A 23877-nucleotide genomic window follows, 5' to 3' on the forward strand; every position below is an offset into this window, starting at 1 on the left:
AAGTATTTATATCACTAAATAAACATATTACTTTTTTTTATCAACATGTGGCTTCAATAATAGCACAGTTGCTTCAGCAATGGTTTCCATAGTCTTCTAAAGCATCAGTAAGCAAACACCAGCTCACACCCGACAAGGGCCCGTTCAGTTGCTAGAGAATGGTTCCCAAGATTAATTCCAGCCAGAATACTAGGCTGGCCTTGTTCGGTTATTCAGGAATAAAGGCATGGAATGATTCCCAGTTATGGCTTGTTTAGATGCACTTAAAAACTCAAAAGTTTACAAGATTCCCTGTTATATGGAACCTTTTGGCATATGCATGAAGCATTAAATATAGATAAAAATAACTAATTTTGTATATTTATCTATAAATCACGAGACGAATCTTTTAAGCCTAGTTAATTCATGATTAGACAATGTTTGTCAAATACAAATGAAAGTGCTACATTGTCAAAATTCAAAAAGATTTTGCATCTAAACATGCCCTTAATAAGCTGAAATAATTCCTTGCTCTATTCTGAAACAACTAAATAGACCCTTAATATGATGGAATATCATATGGCATAACCGAATGAGGCCTAAGGGCTTTAAAGATAATTTTTTCCTAATATGATGGGACATCATATGGAAGGAACAAAATGTGAGGTATTTTTTTCTTCATTTTTCTTGTCAGTGCTCAACTTTTAGTTTTGTAATTCTTTTTTGGCCTAAGGCCTCTAAATGTATCAATACAAAGATGGCTAAACTCCTATCACATTTGCGTTAAAAGAACAAATACACTAGACCGAAAAAATGCACATATTTCTTGGTCAATGTTGCGAACATGAACAAGCATAACTTAGTGTATAGCCTGTTCACTTGGCTGAAAAGTAATATCTAAAAATATTATTGTTGATTTACTATGAGAAAAAAAATACTAGATAAGTTCAATCGAACGGGCTCATGCCGTTGCATGATGTGTCCCCATTAGATTGGAGACAGCTTTGCAAAGTCACCTGGTTATCGTATTATTTATTTGAAAGAAAGAAAGAAAGGACAACGACGATATACTTACGGTGGCATTTGTTTCCATGGCCGTTGATATGTTATAAGTAATGTTTTTAAAAATGGTTGGTAAAGGAAAGTAATATTTGACTTAACATAATGCTAATGTGTCGTGTAAAAAATAACAGAGCGAGTAATTGCCTTGGTGTTGTGAATGATCTCCACGGGCTGCTCGTAGACACTTGAATGGTAGCGGCAGCAGTAGCACGCTGCCTTTGAATGATTGCTATGGATAATGATGGCCTGAAGGCTGAAGCAGCAGGCATCAGGTAGCAGGTGAGGCGTCGTGGCCGTGTTTGACCTCGGCGAGGCCGACCCAGGCAACTAGCAGGTCGTCCGGCCGTGGAAGTTTCGGAAAGAAGCCTAAACAAATGGCGAAGCTGAATGTGTGACTGCGATTTCTTTTTTATTATTATCAGACAAAAGCAGAGGTAGGAATACATATTAGGCCTTGTTTAGTTCCCACAAAATTTTGCAAAATTTATCACATTCCTCGTCACATCGAATCTTTAAACGCATGCATGAAGTATTAAATATAAACGAAAATAAAAACTAATTGCACAGTTTGGTCGAAATCGACGAAACGAATCTTTTGAGCCTATTAGTCCATGATTGGACAATATTTGTCAAATACAAACGAAAGTGCTACAGTGTCGATTTTGCAAAATTTTTCGGAACTAAACAAGGCCTTAGTAGGTAGTAGCGTACCTTATTTTGTTGGCTACAATTATTAATTGTATTTTTCTACTGGTCTCACTCATCAGCAGCAGGGGCAGCATGCCGTTAGTGAACACGTTCTCACCAGCGCCGAATAGTTGATGGTGAGAACTGGTTAACATTTGCATCCTAATTTGTCCTTGGCCCAATTTGTATTCAAGGATTTTTTTTTAGCTTACTTGACGTGTCTACACCGACGAATTTGAAAAAAAAAAGTCTTGTTTGTTTGTTTGGCTTATAAGCCATGATAAAATGTACTGTTGGTTGATTTTTTTTTAAAAAAAAAACACTACTAATAACTGATTCGACTAATAAGCTCAAATGAGCATGCGGGTCCTTGTTAGTGACACGAGCCGGATTTGTTGTAGCGGTCGTCGTTACAGTGCAGCTGTCTCAAGCCACCGTAAGCGAATCGGCACGGGCCAAAACCCAAAAGCTTCGGATTTCTATTAATTCTTCCTCAACAGTGAACCTGAACGTCAAGGTGAATATTCCTTTTATTCTGAATTATAAATTGTTCTAATTTTTTCTAGCACATAGACATATATTATATCTAAACACATTATCAAAAGCTATGTATTTAAAAAAATACGACTTATATATTTTGGAATGGAGAGATCAACCATTATGAATAATCTTTGTCCATATATACCTGCATATATACTTCCATGGCGAGAAATTCTGTGTAAAAATTACCGAACGTCATACAAGACATGGGGATTTTTGTTGGTCGATCCTTTTCAAGTTTTGATCACAATGAATTTAGTGGATCGATCAAATAAATCTTATTCCATCAAGATCAACAGTGGGAGTAGTATCAATCCTAAGACTGAGCATTGGCGTAGGTTTTGCCCACAATGATTGAACCTTAGGTTTCATGTTTGTGTCTCATTGGACCAAACTACTCCCTTCGTCTCAAAAAGACCGTTGTTGTTGACTTTGAGCACTCATATTTGACTACTCGTCTTATTCAAAATTTTGTGCAAATTCTAAAATAGATAAATCATTATTAAAATATCTCTAATGATCAAATAAGTCATATCAAAATAGATGATATTTATACAAAAAGTTATAATAAGACAGATGGTCAAACAAGACTGATAGTCAACAACAACTTTTTTTTGAGACGAAGGGAGTACTTCTCTAGTGGTAGATGGCTTGTCAGTTCATAATGAGGTGCAGAATTAAGTTGACTTTGTTAACCTTAAATCTATCATAACCCAGTTTTACATAGTAGACGTTTATAAGTCTGAGTCTATGACTGTACATGTATTCTATATCTAGAAAAAAAAACTAGAATTTGGTCTCAACATAAAGTTGATGTCCATGGAATCTTCTAGATTAATTTGTAGTTTGCTGACCGTCAGCATAGTCCAGTTTAGTCAAATTGTCGTGTCACTGGATTTTAATGCTAAGAAAAATCTAGTGCTCCAAGTATGACACTTTCTCCATTTCAAATGCAACATGGTTTAATTTTTTTCATAAGTCAAAATTTTCTGATATACCTAAGTCTTTTTAAAATATTAATATCTAAGATGCAAAATAAATGTACTATCAAGACATACTTTTTTATAGTGAATTTAATTAAACTATTTTGATGTTATAAATACTGTATATTTTCTATAAATTTATTTAATTAGGAAGTTTGACTTATATGAAAATATTTTGAAAGGAACTGAGCAGTGCCATGTGTAGCGAAGAGGCCCTTTTGTTCCATCGCGCGCTATCGGCAGGCGTCTTCCACGGTGGTGGAGTGCTTGTTAAAGTTGAAAAGGGACGTAAACGAACAGAAAATCCTCTATCATTTTTATTTTCATATTTTTAGATGAAAACGGAAGTGGAAGCCGGACAACCAGGAGCGAAAACGGTAACGGGATAAACAGTAATACGAAAACGGCGGGTAAAATCGAAAAATAGACGGAAACGAGCTGTAAGCGAAAACTTAAACCGGAACATGTAAGCCGCGTATGATAGCGCAAATACAGAGACCAAAATGCAATACCAAATATCAAATATGCACTGACTAGTGACTAGCGACTACATTAATACAATACCACATATCCATAGTCCATAGATCATAATTCACACAAATATTTATCCATACATCGCATAAGAACATATCCATAGTACATAAATCACAATTCACACAAATATGAATTATCCATACATCGCATAACACAAGAGACATTTTGGGCCATATTGGGCTTAAGGACTATGTTGGGTTACTTTCTCGTTTTATGAAAAACGGGATATCCCGGTAAAAAAACGGGATTCCGCAAATACGGACGGACAAACGCTCTACTCTTTTCGATCCCGCTCCCGTTTTAATCCGTCCCGTTTTCGGTCCCATTTCCTTTTATCCCAGAAAAAAATGAAAACGAACAGAAAAATACAGTATACGGTTGCGGACGGAATGAGATTTATCCCATCCGTTTTCAACTGTAGTGGTTGTGCTTTGCTGCTTGTAGATGTTGCTCATGCTTCTTTCTTCTTTCTTCTTTCTTTCTTTCTTCTTCTTCTTCTTCTTCTTCTTTTTTTATAACAAGGGACATACTTTGTTGTCTCATGTTATACTCCTTCTATACCTATAAAATAAGTTGTTTTGGACAAGGTTTGGGTCAAACATTGGGAATATAAATCATGAATAACTTTTAAGTTGTTGAGTTTAAAAATATGAAAACTATATGAATAGATTTGTCTTAAAAATACTTTCATAAAATATATCTATACCATTTTTTGATAAATATTTTTTATAAAAAAAAGAACTCAAAGTTAAACTTTGGAGACCGTATCATTGTCCAAAACGACTTGTTTTATGGATATGGAGGGAGTAGGGAGTGCCTATTACATGCTCGCAGCGAGGATCATTGGTGCTGTTAAGTGTTCGATCTGGACTTGTCCTGTAAACAATTTTTTTTGGCCGTGTTTCTCGTAAGACTGCTCTAACATACTGTAATATCATATTTCCTATTCTTTTATTGAAAAAAAAAACTCACACCAAGTGAATAATTGTAAGTGTAGGAATCTCCAAACCACCGGTACTAGTCCTACCTTCTCGCACTGCTCCCTTCATTCTAAAATAAGTATTATTTCCATTTTTCAAAGAGTCAAACTTTTTAATTTTTGACTATATATATAATTAATATCTGTGATTCACAATTAATATTATTTAGAGATTTAAATGTTTTAAATACTTTTTAGCAACTTAGTCAAATTTAACCAACACGAATATCATAGTGACACTTGTTAAATCCAAACCGTTACCAACCATTAGAGAAAAAAAAAACCAGGATGACACGTGTATTGCCTGCCAGTCATAGGGTCAGCCGTGGTTGCCTATGCCGTTGCTCTTCCCTCCCCTCCCCTCCCCTCCCAAGGAGACGCAGACGCTGACCAGACCAGACCAAAGCATCAGACCACGTCCAGCTCCAGCTCCAGCCTTGCCTTGGCAAATACTACGACCTCTTCCGCGTCCAGGCGAAAACGCGCCGCGCCGACCCGAGCGGAGCCTTCTTCTCCCCCCTACCAAGTTCTGCTCGTTTCTCCGTTTCCATCCTTCCGCGGTCCAACCACAGCAACTCCTCCTTCCTTGCTGTAGCTGTAACTGCTGGGCCGTTTCAATTCAACTTCAACCACCCCGCGTCACTCGTCGCCACCACCATCTTGGCATCTTCCCATTCCCCTCGACCTGCGCACTGCACGCCTAGCTGCTGCTGCTGCTGCTGCTTCTTTATAAGCCGGCCACCGTCTCACTTGGATGCATGCTCGTCTCCCTCTCCCGGCCGCTCCCGATCAGTCTCTTGCAATCCAAGGTTCAGAGCTAGCTCTCCAGCCGTCCAGGTCCAGCGCAGCGCAGCCATGGTTCTTCATCGAGCCGCATTATTCCTTCTGGCACTCGTCGCCGCCGCTGCTTCCACTTGGCCGTCGTCGTCTGAGGCGGCGGGCACCTGGACGTGGACGACGACGAGCGCGCCCGTCGCATCGTGCTCCGGCGCGGGGACCTTCGCGGCGGACAGCGCGTTCGCGAGCAACCTCCGCCGGCTGCTGTCCCTCCTCGAGGCCAAGGCCCCCGCCGCCGGCGGGTTCGACATCGCCACGGTCGGCAGCGGCGGCGCCGGCCAGCGCGTCGTGCATGGCCTCGCGCTGTGCCGCGGCGACGTGGCGCGCGCGGCGTGCGCGGCGTGCATCCGGTCCGCGGCGCGGACGCACGCGCCGCGCCTGTGCGCGCGCAAGACGGACGCCGTCGTCTGGCTCGACGCCTGCACGCTCCGCTACTCCGCGGGGCCCGACGATGACCCATTCTTCGGCGAGGTCGACTGGGACCACCGCGCCTTCTTGCCCGACGCCGTCGCGTTGCGGACACCCACTGCAGCAAGGTCGGCCGAGCTCGACCGCGACGTCGCCGGCCTGCTCAAGCGGCTCACCAGGACGGCGTACCTCTCGCCGCTGCTGTTCGCCGCTGGGGAGGACGCCTCTGCTGCTGGTGCTGGCCAGGGCGGCGGCGGCGGCCAGCAGCAGAGGCTGCGCGCCATGGCGCAGTGCACCAAGGACCTCTCCGGCGGGGACTGCAAGGCGTGCCTGGACGCCGCCATTGCGCAGCTGATGGCTAGGGGGTGCGCGCCGGAGGGCGGCAGGGTGCTGGGCGGAAGCTGCAGCCTCAGATACGAGCTGTCTCCATTCTTTGACTCCTAATAAGATAATAATTAATAACTGCTCCTCCATAGGTTTTGTTTGCACCTGTAATCTGTAAATTTTTAACTTAATTGTGCACAGTCGAGATTCCAAGGGAATCAAATCAAATTACAACAAAAACGTTATTTCCAGTTGCTGTTCCTCGTTTGACAACTGTGCTTACAGACCAATGCCAGTCCCGTTTCAGGGATCGATTTCGCTCCCGGTCACTGTACAGTGTATTTCACCAGCGAAATCATGATTAGAATTGTAAATTGTTAAAGCATAACATTACGATCGTATCCTGAAATAGATGTTCAAGATTGTGATATTATTCGTCATTTAGTGTTGCTCATACCTTTTCTTTCCTTTTCTTTTTTCATGAGCTTTATAAAATACTCTATATTTTACAGAAAAATAGTAATCTGAACATACCTTTCTAAAACTAGCTGATACACAAAGCTCTAATGAAGGATGCTAGAATGAATGCCCAAAGAAAAGACCGAATTCACATATTTCTCAACGGGGCAATTTCAGTTTAAATTTAGCGTGCAATACCTAATTTGTTAACGACCACTACAACATTTTTCTAAGGTTTTTTTTTTGTTTCAAATGGCCAAGGGATTAGTCTTATCTATCTCTAATATTAAAAGTCAAACTAGATTCTTCTGTCATAATATTTTATCTCACAATGCTTTCATACAACTCTCTTTATTTTGTGACCAATGCTCGTATACAAGTTATTACAAGGGGTATTAGAACAAATGACATAAATCTCTAAGTCATAACTCATTCAAATAACCGTATAACAAGATGTAAATTCCATTACAACATATGAACATATTTGCTAGTTTAAACAATCTCCAAGGGAAAAAAATTACCACCCAAAGCCCCAAAAGTTCCTCAATTAGACAGATATCTCCCCTCCATTCCAAGTTGTTTTGGCTTTTCTAATATACATTTTTTGCTATACAATTAAATATATCAAAAGCTATATATCTAGAAAATCAAATGTAATTTATAATTTGGAAGATGTAAGTCGTTGTAACATTTTTAGGTATAAAGTTTTTATAATATATCTAGTAGTAAAAACTATATATATAGAGAAACAGATGACTTATATAGATGACTTATAATTTAGAATGGAAGGAGTTTTTGAGACAACTCTAAAAGAGACCATTTAACCATCTTCCATTCGCAGAAGGCACTCACAAACTGTTGAAAAATCCAGCGGTGAAAGCTTTCCATAAACACATCGGAGATGATTATTATTATCACGCGCGCTACGATGCAAATGCAAGAGTCCAAGTAGCCCATCCCGTACCCATGTCAAAGTCAAAATCAGGACCTGATATTCTCAGATAGTTAGGCATGTACTAGGATTGTATATACCAAATTACCAATACAGTACCACATGCACATGCACATGCACGAAGGGTACTTTCAAATACATTATTTTTTTTCTATGAAAATTTTCCAAACAGACACGTACTAAGCATAGTATGTAACTTGAGGTCTTGGAACAACAGAGGTAAAAACCTGTGAATTCGTTAGGACCCGCCAAATGGTTGGCGAACTCCATCCAGGAGTAAAAACCCATGTCTCATATGTCACGAAAGCCTCTAGCTGCATCTGAAGTTCTTCGAATGGATAGAATCTTGTAAGTTTATTTACTTGGACACAAGGAAACAACTAACAAATTTGAGGGGGAGCATGTTCCATTGATTAAACCATCAGGTAATTCCTTCCAGTCCAGCGAGGAAGTGAGCATTTCATGCCAGCAGATACAGTCCCTTAATCTCCTGTATAGTTCCCCACCACTTTTGACCATTACAAGTTGTTTGGTGAGTTGACAAGATGGGCAGCAGTCGCCGCATTCTTACACTTCCAAATTCAACATGCACCAAAATGCTACCATCTACAATCTCCATGCTTCAATCTGTGCCTTTCAGGATCTGCCAGGGAAAGATAGAAGTCTCTGTTGTGTAGGATCTTGTAGACACTGATACTACACTCTACAGTTAAGAAATTTCCACAACAACAAAAAATTGTTCAATGATATTTAATATATTCCAAACCGATGCACCTCGAAGAAACCATAGCAGTAAAAAATGACACATGTAGGGGCAACAAAGGAGCGAGCACAACAGGGACAGAGTGGTGCACTCAATTCCTGCATTAACAATTTCAAGTCATGCATCTAATTATTCCAAGTTAGATGAACATAGTAGTACATGTTGACTTAGATAGTTTAGGACCTACCAGTTGCAATGATATTGTGCAAAGCTCAACCCAATCACCAGCAGAACTGATACGCAACCATCTTTTCAAAAATGTCTGCTATTCCTTCAAAATATGCAATAACATCTGTAGACTTTATCTGCAATATTCGTACCATGAACCTAATGCTAGAAAGTATTTTCTAAAGTACCTCCTTTTGCATTCTTCACTGATACAGTACCATGTAAAACTGACTTCTTCAGAATCATTAACAATTGAAGCACAATAAGGTGCTTATTTCAACATAGAGTATTTTCAGAAGTACCTCCCTTTGCATTCTTTACTAATATACAGTACGATGTAAAACCCCCATTTTCAGAATCATTAACAATTGCTTATTCAACATATAGTACTTATATGTCTATGCAACAAGGCACTGGATGTAACATGACAACAAGTACACATTGTATTATTTGCTTTAGCATAATGAACATCCTGATCCATCATGATCCATAAATTCCAAACAGTTCTGAACTTCCCATGATCATATTTTATCTTCCACGGTTACACCAAGAAAGTGTATGCATAGCTGTTGATAATTCTGGATGGTACAATCTGTCACTATTATATATGAGTATGACTTCTGCCCATAGAGATCATAAAAACTAAGCTTCGGTTGAGAACTCAAATGAACATTGCTAAGATAAATGTGAGACTCTAAAAATCAGCTTGGGAGATCACTGCCATCAAGTAGACCACAGGTAAAATCATTGTCTGCAAGCTCTATTTTGTCTGCCTTCACGACAGCATCTAGTTGAAGAGGTACAAAGCTCCGACCAGGGCCATAGAAATGAGGAAAATAGTTATTATCATCACTTGCCTCATAAATTAATCCATCTGCAAGCTAAGATAAACAAGGAGAAAAAAAATAAAGAACAAGCATGTGAAACCCAGTACGCAATACATAATAGGTTATTATCTGAACATAATTATTGGCACATTGCTGAGAGAATATGGAAAACTATAAATTGACAAAGCTATATGATAGAATGATAGAAAAACAGCAATAACATGACTTTTTCTTATCCATCTAGACAAACAAATAATTAACTTGTCTGTATGCAACCTCCCATAGAAATAAGTAATAAACAAGAGCAGTGAAGCATTGTAGATCTACATTATACAAAAGAGCACCACATCTTTGCAAATACTAAAGTAGTTAGAAAGTAAAAAAATCAACAACAGATATAGGATTTAAATATACCTTGGAAGCGTCAATTTGCAGTAAGTATAGATCATTCCTTCCCAGGAAGAAGTTTTTTAAAGTCATCTTCACCTTCACCAGGTCCAAGAATTAAACAATCTTCAGTTCTCGAGAAAAAATATATGAGTGACAGCATGAAAAATGAAAGGAATCACATTCAAGTTAAATCAGAGATAAGTTGCCCAGCTTTGATTATATACAGAAGAAAAAAAATGACAAAAAAATATGTTGAGTAAACATAATGGAATTCATGCATCTTGTAGGACCTGGAAAGGCTAACATTTTAAGTTTCGAACATTGTTGGCAATAAGTAAACAATGTACTTACAGATGGAGTAACGATATTCAAACAGTTATTTGGGATAACATCTAGAGTGCAATAATTTACATATATCAAAACTGAGCAGAACATTTTAAGAGAATAAAATTGCATGGTTCAATGATTTCTGGTAAACCGTACTTCAATTTTAATTGTTATTTACAATAGCATACCACAACTTCTAGATATCATTCTTGTAAAACCTATCAAAAACAGAAGGAACCTATCATAAAAAGGAAAAAAAAAGTTATAAGAGTCTTGTAAAAGCTATCAAACAGAAGGAACCTATCATAAAAAGAAAAAAAAGTTATAAGAGTGGAACAAACATGGAATGAGTTGGCAGGCGTATCCATTTGCAAGATTGCATCATATCATTACTGTACACAAGAAATGTCTTACTGCAGCTCCAGGCTCCAGCAGGCTTACAGATAAACCCATTATGTACTCTGCATCTTAAATAGTACATACAACATACTAAGCATTATCTTACAGTCAATTGTCAGTCATCCTAAATAGCATCAACCGCCAGTACAATCTAACTATGTAACAGCTGGGCATATAATAATAAACAGATAAAGAAAAGAAACATGCCCCCAAACCTCTACCCTGAGTTCTGTAACCAACAAATCCCATCAAATCAAATGGATAATAAAATTCTAAAATAACATAGCGCAAACTAAAACTAACTGTGCAGTGAACTGCATCTGCAGACAACATTGACCTGCTCCAAGCCATAGATTCCAGAACTGATTGTGATTGACCTATCCCAAGTACGTATCATACAACTCAAGAACACCGGAGCAACCCAAATCTGTTCCAGCAAGCGGATAGGTCTCCACGGAAGTACGGATTGTGGAAATTTTAGCCAAGGCGTACGGTAGGCCGGAAGAAATCAAGGCATATTAAGGTCGGGGTTACCTGGCTTATGTCGCTGAGATGGATGCAGCCGGTGGAGCGGTCGAGGTCGCCTCCGAGGGTGGCGCCCGTGCGCTGAAACTCCGTCCACTCGTCGACCGTGCTGATCCGGTACACGAACGCCGGTGGTGCCGCCTTTGCCATTGCCGGTCTCCTGCTCTCTTTCTCTCTCTCTCTCTCTCGCTCTCGCTGACTCGCGCTCTCTTGAGAAACACTGGATCTCTCTCTGTTAGAAGACGACGGTCCAAGAGATTCGGACGGCCCAAGCGGCCCAGCATCTATCTTTTTTTTTAACAACAGCCCAGCATCTATCTTAAGTTCTTAACCGTGCTGTGCTAGTGGATTTTCCTATTTGAAAATTAAAATAATCTAATCCAAGTCAATCATCGTATAAAACTCGACGCTTCTAAATGCTACCTTAGTAAAAAGTTCTTATATCTGAAATTATAATATATCCGATATATCTATCTTCTTATATCTTATACACTTTTTATTATAACATATAACATGTTAAGCACCCCTGGAGAACGCAGGAATTCCACAAGAATTTACATGAATTAATTTCTTTTCATAAGAGAAATGCTAGGAAAAGAACATTTCTGTCCCAAATGAGCAGGAACAGTGGGAGTTCTTGCCTTGATTCTCTACAGACGGCACCCTAAGTTCATGCCAGGGAAAAATTTATAGGCGACAAAATTCCAATAAACCCGATAATCCAGTTTATTTATTAGCGAGATCAGATAAAATGCATTTATGGAAAAAAAAACAATTCTAATTTTACTAGTCCTCCAATATGAAAGTGTGATATTGGCTTGTATCAATATTATTATGTAATAGTTCTTGATGTTAAGGGGGTGTTTTGGACTGTTCTGCTTCACGCTTTTCAGCTCTGCTTCACGTTTTTTTAGCCAAACGGTTTCAGCTCTACGCACTCAGTTCGAGAAAAAAAAGGGTAGGGTTGTGAGAGCATCTAAAGAGGTACTCCACGAACTCCAGTTTTTTGTGGAGCTACTCTATAGTGGAGTTTGTGGAGCAGAGTTTGTGGAGCAGAGTTCGTGGAGCAGTGCCAAACACCCCCTAAATGCTTTAGGCCAGTCTCAATACATAGTTTCATGACACAGTTACCAAGTCTATAAACTAGGTAACCAAGCCACATGAGTTTCATGGGGATGAAACTCCTCTCTCATCTGATGAAACTCCTTCATTTAATAACCCTGCCAAGTCAGCAATTTTGCTTATGTAGCACCCTATTTAATGTGCATGACACTCCCATAAAACATGCATTGAAACTGGCATTAGGGATAATTCAACTTCCAAACAGATTGAGTTGTTTTATGTTTTTGTTTTGATCGAGAAATTTTTGCAATAAAACTGTATATCGTTGGCCCTGGTATTCGACCGAACAGCTCTCATTCTTCAGTTCATGACTGGGTTGCTGAACATGAGATGCACACCGAGCTTCTTCGCACTCATTTGCTTGCAGCTCGGAATCACAGCATGAAGGCTAAATCTGATAATAACCACATAACAAAATCGTGAATGTTAAGTCGGAGATCAAATTCTCCTGAAGCACAAACCGTATTCTTTGGTGCTCCATGGAATACCCATATTATTTGTATACTAAAATATGTAGTTTTACCAGTGCTATTGGCTCTTTTTGTTTTGGAGAAAATTCCTTTTGGAATACCCTATCGTAGTGTCCTGCCTCTCCGCCACTGATCATACCCCAAATTGATCTCAAGTTCGTTGCTGCCTTCAAGATATGTCGCTTATAAACTGGAGTTGCCAGATGGTTCACAAATCACAAATCATCATGCATGTATTCAATATCTTGTACCTCAAGTGCTTTTACTGCTAGTCATTCTACAGTTTTTGCTCAGTTGCCACCACAGGTCAATCTGGACAATCCAGCTCAGATCCTTCATGGACGGCTCGTCAAGAAGGGCAGTTAGGCTATTCCTCACGAGTCCCAGTGCGCTAGAAGTTTTTCGAAAAGATGCCACAACGTAGGAGGACAACTATCTTCTCAAGATGGCATTTCCACATGCACTTGCTTTGCTTGGGGTCAAGCAAAGGGGGGAAGATGTCACAGCCAACACTACGGCAAGGCAGCAAGCTGAAGATGAAGACAGGGAGTCACGTAGGCCCCAGTGGCCAGTGTTCTGTGAGTGTATATATATATGTCTTATAATCCAGTGCTGTATCAGTGTATCATGGAGAAGATCAAGTCATCATCATCATTATCTGAATTCTGAACCTGAGGAGAATATCCTCTCGTTCTTGCTCACGCTGTCGGTTCAGTCTCGCCAGCAGGTACAGGTGTGTTACATGATGAGGAGAGAATCCTCGAAATCCCTTCCAAAGTCAAAAGCGGTTCAAGTTTCTTGTTTGCCAATTGCCATATGCGGTAGCATGCTGCAGCATCGTGTCCACACAAAATGGAACGTGTTATCACATTCCATCAAAGTCACAGTTACAAACGACCTCAACCCAGACTGACACCCACAATCATAAATTCTAAAACGCTTCCTATAAATCTGTATACGAAATGCAATCGTTTGGCTGAAAGTATTATTTGCTGATTTGTTGCGAAAGAAAAGTACTGACAGATTCGACAAATAAGCTCAAACGAAGAGGCTTTTCGAAACTCCAGCATATAATATATAGTTGAGGCAAGACGCGGTCGTAATAATATGAGTAATTGACAGTCACAGGCATCATCACATACTAGCTAGAAAGTATTACATCGCTAGTTGACGAAGGCACATCTCTTCCTGATCTCTCCCTGGTCGCCGGTGAGCACGCCGACCCTGCCCATGTTCACCATGGACACCCCAAAGTCCCTCAGGAACGCCTGCTCCGACCCGGCGGCGGCGTCCCTGTAGCGGTAGACGAGCGCCCTGGTCTCCTGGTTCCTGAGCAGCGCCTCGTCGGAGTGGAAGAGCGCCGTCCGCTTCACGACCAGGCCGTAGTAGGCCGTGTCGAACGTCGTGGAGCTGCCGGGCACCATCTCCAGCTCCGTCGTCTTGTCCCGGCGGCTCCGGCACGTCCGCCTCAGCTCCGCCGCGTACGCGCCGTCCAGCGTCGGGTCGCTGTCCCGGTGCGCCGTGTAGTTGCGCAGACGCTTGGCGATCGACGGGCAGTGCGATTTCCCGATCGCGTGGGCACCTGGATATATATAGGAGAGTAATTGCTGTTTGGTCACAACGATGGCAACAAAGCCAAGTGCAAGTTCGTTTGCAAGCCATCTCAAGAAAACTTGCTTTGCTTGGGGTCAAGCAATTCCAGAAAAAAACATACAGTAGAGAAAATCCGAATACGAGAAATTAAGGGGTACTGTATACTATAATGAAATGTGAAAGAATCTTGTCTCCACATTTCGATTTCCTAACTTGCCTTTTCTTGAGTCGCAAAAGTGCCACCTTTCAAGAAGACTATGGCCTTGTTTAGTTTCCAAAAATTTTTGATTCGAGGCCTGTAGCACTTTCGTTTGTTTGTAACAAATATTATCCAATTATAAACTAAGCTTAAAAGATTTATGTCGCGATTTACAGGCAAACTGTGTAATTAGTTTTTATTTTTTTACTATATTTACATGTGCCGTAAGATTTGATGTGACGAGAAATCTTGAAAAATTTTTGATTTTGTTGAGTGAACTAAACAAGGTCTATATAATTCTACATGCCACGTGACAGGGACCAATATGAATTGCAAAAAAAAAACATGGAACAAGTCAGTACTACAGATTGTGATGACTGATGACCATGCCGTATTAACTGATTCTTGAGTGGTGTGCCCTTCACTTTTGAAAAAGAAAATCCTTGAGGATTTCATTCAAGATACAATCTAAGCCATTTTTATCTTCGTCAAATGAAAAGTCAATAACTTTTAATAAGTAGATCTGACGATACCAAGTTGTAACATTTTTCTCTTTTTCTTTGTATTTTCCGTCTTCAAATAAAAAAACCCAGTAGACGTTTTTTTCCCCTGATTTTTTACCACATAAGCTACATTTCCTATATTTCAGTTTCAGATTCAGTAAGCAGTAGTGCAAGTGTGCGACACCGACACACGTGTAGTGTAGGTGTAGGTCTCCAGAAAATAAACTTCATTTAAAAAGAGAGACCTCTGCGTGCTATGAGCTGAAATACAGCAGCAGTACTAGCTGCACAATTAAACAAACAAAGCCCGTCGAAACAGTGCAGATTATATTAATAAATATACTATGGTACTGTGTGTACTGTACCTGAGAGAACAGCGAGATCCTTGATGCTGAGGTTCTTGGAGGCGAACCTCCTGATGAGCTTGCGGATGCCGTCCATGGAGTCCGGCAGGTTCTTGACGGCCTCCTTGGCGCTGGAGACGCGGCCGTCCCGCCTGCCGGTCTCCACCTGGTAGAGGTTCCCGTCCTTGCTCCACCTTCCCTTGGTCACCGCCTTGGTGGCCTGTTTGCATTGTTGGTTTGCAGTCAGCCTCAGCCATTAGCCATGGCTCTGCTTCCAGGAAGGAATCAGGTATTCAGGCAGCGTACAGTACCAGCGAGACGGCGTCCCTGGCGGCGATGGCGAGGATGTCGGCGCAGGAGACGGTGCCGGGGCATCGCTTCTCCAGCGCGTCCTTGATGTCGTCGATGACGTCGAAGGCGTCCAGCGTGAGGTTGGGCTTGGCGTCCTTCTCCGCCTTGTTGCCCTTGGTGGAGTTGATGAGCACGGACCCCTCGCAGCCCTGCAGCAATGGCGACGATTGGCCAATGGGGACGAAGGTCAGGGAACAGGGAACGGATTTTCAGAGTATCACTTGAAGTGAAAGTGATGTAGAGTAGTAGTAGTTTGTTTCAACTCGAAACAACATCCAGCAAAGAAAATGAGACGCTTTTGAGAGATTCGCGTGTGGGGAATCTTTGCTCTTTCTGCCTCTTCTCCAGATAAAGCTTCAGAGACGCTTTTCTTTTCTTTTCTTTTTTTAAGAGAGAAAGAAAAAGAGTCTCAGTCAGGTTAGTTCGTGCACAAGCACAACTGAGTGAAAATCATTAGAAGCTGCATTGGATACCACTGAATCCCGTTGAAAAGAAAACAGCCGGGCACTTTGCAGTGAAACCATATACTACTAATCTACTACTAGAAGTACAAGACAGCAATGGAATCTGAAGCGTACCCTGACGAAGCAGTCGTGGAAGTGAAGCCTGAGCAGCGGCGCATTGGCCGTGGGATCCTCGTGGACGGCCTTGGCGACGACCCTGCGGACGATCGCCTCGGCGTCCGGGCACGAGTCCTTGTAGAACCCGACCCTGAGCTTACCCGCACCGTCGTCGTCGTCGCCGCCGTGGCCGTAGCCATGGGCGGCACCTGACGAAGCAGTCACAAGCAGCAGCAGGGGAAGCAAGAGGAGAGCAGGAGAAGGAAGAACCGGGCGCGCTGCCATGGCAGTGTAGCAGCAGTAGCACAAGCGGCGCAGGCTGCTGCTGCTGCAGTGAGATGGAATCTGAGAGGAAGCGGTCGGTTGCTTAGCTTTGCCTCCCTGGTTTGGCGGGCTCGAGCCTCGCGCCGCGCACATGAGCAGAGCAGAGCAGAGGTGGTGATCGGGCGGGGCGGTGTCCGCCGTCCCCGGGATATGTTTATATAGGAGTGGAGTGGAAAGCGATGGATGCATGGATGGAGTACTGGTAGGGTAGTGGAGTGTGGTGGATGGATGCCAATGCCATTGCCATTGCCATTGCCATGCCAGTATGCCACATCGGTCCGCGAGATCTCGGGCAGCGCTGCCAGCGTCGTTTCTCCCGGCTGTCATGGCCGCCGCATCATGCCATGTGATTGGCCATGGATTTCCGGCTTCTTAGCGTAGGCTGTACCGTGTACGTATACGTATACGCATACGAATACTACATGGTGCAGATGCCATCTGCAGAGTGCAGACAGAAATTGTGTCCGATATAAAGTTAGTACTGGTTGCTTATTGCGATATCAGTTAGTCTTCTTCCATCATTTTTTACCACTTTCGTTTGGTAAATTGGATCGATAAACTTAAATAAATAGACTGTGGTCTGAGTACTCCACTTGTTGCGCCTATCAACTCATCATCGTGTGAATGCGATGGCTGTCATTTACCAACGATTTACTACTCCTACTTTTTTTTTTGCGTAATTTACTACTCCTACTTGGGAACATTGCACGGGAGATGTTTCTGACAATGCAAGGAGTAGTTGTTGATTAGTACTAGTAGCTAGAGTCGGCACTGTATATACTTTATACAGGTTAAACTAAAGTGCAGATCGATCAGGCTGTCAGAGCTAGCAGTGCTTAGAATTATGGTGACGGGATCGGGCTTCTCAAGGGCCCCGAGTGCAGATCACGTGGTCGATCGGGGAGGGGATTTGCTTTGCTGGAGCTCTATGATTTGTGATCTCATTGCTGATGCCCCGATCTTATCTGATCAGGCCAGCAGCTTGCGTGATGCATTGTTTAGGCCACATTTGACCAAGTTTTTTACTGCTGTTTGCTCCCTGTCTTCGCCAAATGCCGGGAAAACTAGTTTTATTATGGTCTGTTTGTTTCCCATTCAGAGTTTTAAACTAATCATCCTATGTAACATATACAAGTTCCCCCAGTGTTCACTAGATCGAAGAAAAAAAAGCAACAAATAAATTGCCCCAGGACCCAGGGGATGTGTTGTGTTTGACTTCTTTCCCCAGCAGAAAGAAGCAACTCCCAGCACTGATCTATCCCTTCGTTACTTAATCAGATTTGTAGAAGAAAAGAAGGGAGATAGCAGATCTTACTGTGCTTTTTAACTGATGACTGTGATAAACAAATGTGGTCTTACTGATATTATCAGGGTCCGAGATAAATGTTAACAAATGTATAATTGCATTGCATTCAGGTTCTGTAGATTATAATTACCTAGTGATCACAATCACATCCCACGTTCCCGAATCACACCTCCCATCCTGGAATGTGCGAGGCCGATTTTTATAAAACCAAGAGCAGAGTGAGAATCCAGCGTTGACGTGCGTACAGTGGATTTACGTGGGTTCATGCATAGTAGTGGTAGAATTAATGAATTACAGAACATAACTTGCTCTTTACGGTGACGGACACCATTTGTGCTAATAATTTGTTCATCGTTGATTGCATTGTTCTGTTGCTTGGTTGGTAGATAGCGGCATCATCAGGCCCGCGGTGACGTTTGTATGTCCATGCGTGTGGAACTGTGGAAGTGGGCACCCTAGAAAACGGGAAGCCATAATTAAGGTCTGCCTTGTTTTGATTCAGAAAAATAGCAAGTTTGTGTAGAGGATTTGGCAACAAGCGAAGACAAAGTACTATATACATCTTCCATGAACAACAGCTGTAGGATTCAGAAACCCTAAAAAGTTGGAGCAAACAAGGAGTGGAATATGCTGGTCTGCTGGCTTATGAGTGTAGATAATGCAGCAGGATCATCAGGACCGGGACCTGCAGGATCCACTCGTTAAAGTGCACCCTTCTTTTCAGACAGGGCCGAGTGATTGGTGGAGTGGATAAGCTCTCCCGCAAGCATGCATTCACGCGGTTGTTTTTGATGTTGAAAAGCGCCCTTCTTTTCACTTTTTTCCCAGCTTTATTTCCCTCAGTTGCCAAACAAGCAGTCTTTTTTGTTTCTGCACAAGAAACAGTAGACTTTTTTTTGACTTGATATACTTTATAATGTACTCTTTAGAAAAGGTGTATATGCTTCAATATATAATGGTATTCATTTCTTTTCTAAAAGAAAAAGTTCTTAATGAACTGTGTCTTTTTATACTCTTGCTGCTCTTTTGCACTACTCTTTCTTGTGCAGAAAAAAAAAGAAAAGTTCTCCATCCTAAAAGTAACTTTTACTGAGCGAATTGCACAAATTACAGCACTGACTTCTCTGAAGTTTTTGTATGAATTGCAATTAACATGGATGTGCCTCCAACTTCTCCGAAATTGGATGATGTCTTGGATATATACATTACATGCAAAAACAACACATTACTAAGTGCTGCTGCTACAAGTATATATTTGAGAAAAATCTTGTAATGTGTTGTTACAGCACAACTTCTCTGAAATCATTGCCCATTTCAGAGAAGTTAGGGGCACTAATGATGTGTTTGGTTTACCGGTTGGTTCCATACAGCACGGGTCGATTCCGAGTGAGTTCATCCAGTGAATTTTTGCGGAACCAACTGGCTTCTAAGAAACTGATTTCTTGGCTAATATGAACCTCCCTTCCTTTAACTGTGAATTTTGCCTAGTACCAGTAGAGGAAACAGCAGATCATTTGTTTTGGCATTGTCCATTTGCACAACATTGTTGGGATTTTATCGTATTTATATAGTACAAACTACGGAACGATAGAAATATCCAAGTTGTTATTCAGATGCACAACATTGTCCAGATGCACAGTCAATTATTCATGATTGCCGTAATCCTTTTATGCTGAACGATTTGGAAATCCAAAAATGAGATGATCTTCAATAACAACCAGCTTTCAATCCAAGACTGCAAAAATCTTTTTCTCAAAGAAGTACGACTTGTCTCCTTGAGGGTTAAACAATGTCAGGCGGGCGGTCTCGTTAGAGTCAGACCTGTTTAGTTCACCCTAAACATCAAATTTTTTTTAAAGATTTTCTGTCACGTCGAATCTTACGGCATATACATGAAGCATTAAATATAGATAAAAACAAAAACTAATTGCACAGTTTGTCTGTAAATCATAGGATAAATCTTTTAAACCTAATTAGTCTATGATTGAACAATAATTATTAAATAAAAATAAAAATGCTCCAATACCAAAGACTAAAAATTTTTCGGAAGTAAACAAGGCCTCAGTGGTCGCTGCCATTCGCCGGCTGTGTCCACTCTGTTGAAACTGAATCCTCATTCTTGAGTTTTCTTTAGTAATCAGTTACTCTCTATTTCTAGATAACCAAATTTTCTAAAGGATCGATTCGCTTGCCTTATATAGCCGTACTTTTTGTCAGCCAACAGTGTTTTTCTCTCACAATGAATCAACGAACAATACTTTCAGTCATGACTTTTCAGACAAGCGAATATGTTGGGCTTTGTTGAAGTTATTGTAGACTGAATGGTAATATTGAGGGACAACAGAAAAGTAGAGTGAGTGAAGGAGGTTAGGGGTGAGAGATGATGGTCTAAGAGACAAATTTTCACTCTTTAATATTAGGTAGATACAGATATAGATAGATATGCTCTTTAATATTAGATTTAAAATATAGATATAGATATAGATATAGATATAGATATAGATATAGATATAGATAAGATATAGATATAGATAAGATATAGATATAGATATAGATATAGATATAGATATAGATATAGATATAGATATAGATATAGATATAGATATAGATATAGATATAGATATAGATATAGATATAGATATAGATATACTCTTTAATATTAGATATAGATATAAATATGGAACAAGAAACACTAGAAAATTAGAGTGAGTGATGAATATTGGGGTGAGAGATGGTGCACCGAGATATAAATTTTCACTCTTTAATATGATAGATAGATAGATAGATAGATAGATAGATAGATAGATAGATAGACTTACAGATATATAGATACTCTCTTTGTCCTGTAGTATAGTGCATTCTAGGAATTTTGAGACAAATTAAGAGATAACATAAAAGACACATGTACCCTCATTTTATTTTCTAATCAGATATTATCATCAACATGATTGATTGGTTGATAAATGAAAAATATTTAATGAAGAATTAGTTTTTGTCCTCTAGAATGTATTATATTTGAGGATAATTTTTGAATACTAGAATGCTCTATATTACAGGACGGAGAGTAGATAGATAGATAGATAGATAGATAGATAGATAGATAGATAGATAGATAGATAGATAGATAGATAGATAGATAGATAGATAGACTGGAGGCACATTAGCAAGCGTTATGGGGAGCTTCAATCAAATTTCGCCAAGCTGAGTAGTGATATTTTTATTAGAATTTTCTAGTTATTATTAGAATGTTTATCTAGGTGTAGCTCTAGAGAGCATGCCATCAGTGTTGGACATGTTTGATTTATTCATTGAATAAAACAGTCAACCTCCTTTTTCTCAAACAAAAAGTCATGACAAAGGAGTCATTGACTAAATACAGAAGTCATACCATCATGTAATACCTTGTGGAGCGAGGAAGGCATAAAAGAATAAATGAATGATAACTATATCTGCATCAGCCTATCATTACTGAAAAAGAAAACACTCCACCAACATAGCCACCCATAAAAGATCCTTGTTCCATTATAGATTTCTTTTTTCTAATATACAAGTAGGTAAAGAGCACCAAAATATGTGGATATTCCCAAAAAATTTACCACCAAAATATGTGGATATTTCCAAAAATGCTATGTACCATCCACTGCAAGAGTATGTTCAATCATCTTAATTCAACCAACACAAAATGGCCTTTTGATCCCATGTAGAGATGAAACCACACAAATCACACAAATAGAGGGCAAAATTTAAATAAAAAGATATTAGAAATAGTAATAGAAGTAATAAGCACATAGAACTGATAATATTTTTTCCTTGCCTCCATAAAAAAGACATGAGTCTGCATATTAAGGTACAGATGATCAAGGTTCAACTACTCCAATCCATTTCTAATTTTTGAAACCCTACCTATATGGAAGAAAAGTAGCTAATGAATCAGTATAGCCATTGTGCCTGAGACCTCTAAACTATTAGTTCAAATCTCATTGTAACTTTCAGCCTTCATTACAAGCTTAGACAACCTGTTTTCAACAAAATCTGCCAAGAGGGCATCTCCAGAATGCACAAGGAACGCTAGATTGTCGGAAAGCTCCAATGATACCTTATGAGGATACCCAGAACTAGCACTGCTCTTGGAACTTGAAGCAATGTCATAGCTCCCATCTACTTGCCGTGCGAGCCCTATGCGCACAAATAACAATTCCTCCATCTCCATCAGCCATGGTTGTTGGCGCTCTCCTTGTGCACCTTGCACAGTGACACCACAATATTCAGTAGGAAGTATGTATTCATCCTCCATTTCACTTCCAAGTATCTGTTTCTCAATTTTACGCCGATCAAGTAGGTCCTTAAAGAGGCATGAAAGTGTAGCAATGGCATCTTTGGTCTCTGCCAGTGATTTTGAGAAGACTGAGATGGTCCAGATAGCAGCAGCACATACTAGCGGTGACTTGACATGGCAAAGCATCCTTAGAAGACCTTTTAGAAGTTGGGATTGTAACAAGGGGTTGTTGTTCATGATATCCTTGATGTAGCAAATGCAATCAGTGAACACAGCGTACTTGGGATCTAGTGTGAATTTTGGGATACTCTCTGGATAAGCAGAATGGCATTCTCTAATCGCCTTCTCCAACATCTGTTGGTACTCAATATGGATGTTAGCAGAGGCAGCCATAACCAGCTCACTGTTCAGGATCCCTAGCACATCATAGACATTCTTTAGGGTGAGGAGGCCCACCACCAAGTTTAGAACCTTCTTTTGAACAACAAGTTTGCAGTTTGCTAAACATCCTAGTACATCCACGGCTACGTCATCAAACCTTGGGTGATCGACCTCGACCGTGGTCATCCTAATTTGGTTTAGCCTTCCAAGCATCGCAAACACGCTACATATCTGAGGTGATGATTGTGGTGGCATTGCTATAAGAATATGGCAATAGGCTCTTGCAATGGTAAATGCAAATCCAGGAATAGGGGGTAAAGAGAGTAGGGCATCTTCACATGCATGGACCACAGTGGTGTACGGTGACAACATTAGAGAGGCAAAGGTTGTGACACACCTTGTGTTATTGATGTTTGCTGGTGAGAGGCGGAAGATGTCACATACCATTTTGACGGCAACTAGTTGACCCTGGGTTGTCCACATTCTCACCATACTTGCATGATCTTGAAGACAACGAAGGCCTTCATCCATAGAACAACACTAGATGGCATGGAGAGCCTTATTACGAGCTGAGGAGTCCATGTTCATGTGGTTTCTATTGATGGCTTTCCTGATTGCCACTAGAGTTTTGTAAATCTTCCTCTTGATGGCAAACTCATGGACAGGTTTCTCTAGATTGGAAGCAAGACCAGAGATTAGGCGGCACAGAAGCTGGGGTTCAGGGATTTTACCTTCAGCAATCAAAGTCGAGGCATGATTTGTGCCAGCGACATTAGCAATCTGGTTCTCAGACTCGAGATCAACCATGATCTTCTCGAAGTCACCACATGGCCCGGTGTTCTCCATGGACATTAGTGAAAGAGGTAATTCTCAACCACTTTGTTGTTATAGGCCCCAACCTTCAAACAATGGGTTGTCGCCAGAATGAATAGTGAAATGAGTAGGGTAAGTAGAACACGGTGGAAGCAAAATGTTTAGTATTAATTTAGAGAATCATTGTTCCCTTCTATCTTACAACCTCTTAGGTGGGACTATTTATACACGCCCATAGGCTTTTCTTAGACAAAAATTGCCCCACAACCACTACATATTCGAGGCATATTCTTCTTTTTCCTGGGCTTTGATGTCAAAACTAGGCAATGCCTCCCCAAGTTGTTGCCAAATGTGGCCTTCCCACCTGGTCCCCACTATGAGTTCCCCTTTTGGGCTCATAGGCCCAGTTAGGTAGGCGTTGCCGACGGTCCACATCCACGACACCTATTCACCCGTGTAAAGCCTTCAAATGAGATGGTACATCCGAAGCTG

General features: G+C 40.8%; 3 protein-coding genes and 1 pseudogene across 3 annotated transcripts; 1 reads left to right on the forward strand and 3 right to left on the reverse strand.

The window, feature by feature from the left end:
* LOC8065665 (cysteine-rich repeat secretory protein 38) lies at positions 5291 to 6584 on the forward strand. Its single transcript, XM_002464297.2, has one exon. It carries the CDS (start codon positions 5620 to 5622, stop codon positions 6451 to 6453), a length of 834 nt encoding a protein of 277 aa, XP_002464342.1. The 5' UTR covers positions 5291 to 5619; the 3' UTR covers positions 6454 to 6584.
* Positions 7764 to 11370, reverse strand: LOC8065666. The gene is made up of 4 exons (XM_002466868.2): positions 11153 to 11370; positions 9917 to 9988; positions 8695 to 9556; positions 7764 to 8605 (listed from the first exon to the last, which is right to left on the reverse strand). The coding sequence occupies exons 1-3, from the start codon at positions 11291 to 11293 to the stop codon at positions 9377 to 9379; spliced, it is 393 nt and encodes a 130-aa protein (XP_002466913.1). The 5' UTR covers positions 11294 to 11370; the 3' UTR covers positions 7764 to 8605; positions 8695 to 9376.
* On the reverse strand, positions 13769 to 16951 carry LOC8063045 (peroxidase 27). Its single transcript, XM_002466869.2, has 4 exons — positions 16304 to 16951; positions 15686 to 15874; positions 15396 to 15594; positions 13769 to 14317 (listed from the first exon to the last, which is right to left on the reverse strand). Exons 1-4 carry the CDS (start codon positions 16934 to 16936, stop codon positions 13899 to 13901), a joined length of 1440 nt encoding a protein of 479 aa, XP_002466914.2. The 5' UTR covers positions 16937 to 16951; the 3' UTR covers positions 13769 to 13898.
* LOC8063046 lies at positions 21886 to 23424 on the reverse strand (annotated as a pseudogene).

The sequence above is a fragment of the Sorghum bicolor genome, chromosome 1, assembly GCF_000003195.3.
Source record: "Sorghum bicolor cultivar BTx623 chromosome 1, Sorghum_bicolor_NCBIv3, whole genome shotgun sequence".
NCBI lineage: Eukaryota > Viridiplantae > Streptophyta > Magnoliopsida > Poales > Poaceae > Sorghum > Sorghum bicolor.

Excerpts from the sequence above, each read along its gene's own strand:
- LOC8065665 (XM_002464297.2), top strand. The coding sequence starts at position 5,620 with ATGGTTCTTCATCGAGCCGCATTATTCCTTCTGGCACTCGTCGCCGCC.
- LOC8063045 (XM_002466869.2), bottom strand. The coding sequence starts at position 16,936 with ATGACAGCCGGGAGAAACGACGCTGGCAGCGCTGCCCGAGATCTCGCG. Across the intron at positions 15,595-15,685 it reads CCAGGGACGCCGTCTCGCTG|GCCACCAAGGCGGTGACCAA; the intron begins GTACTGTACGCT and ends CAATGCAAACAG. Across the intron at positions 14,318-15,395 it reads GGATCTCGCTGTTCTCTCAG|GTGCCCACGCGATCGGGAAA; the intron begins GTACAGTACACA and ends ATATATATCCAG.
- LOC8065666 (XM_002466868.2), bottom strand. The coding sequence starts at position 11,293 with ATGGCAAAGGCGGCACCACCGGCGTTCGTGTACCGGATCAGCACGGTC. Across the intron at positions 9,989-11,152 it reads ATCTCAGCGACATAAGCCAG|GTGAAGATGACTTTAAAAAA; the intron begins GTAACCCCGACC and ends GACCTGGTGAAG. Across the intron at positions 9,557-9,916 it reads TGCAAATTGACGCTTCCAAG|CTTGCAGATGGATTAATTTA; the intron begins GTATATTTAAAT and ends TGTTTATCTTAG.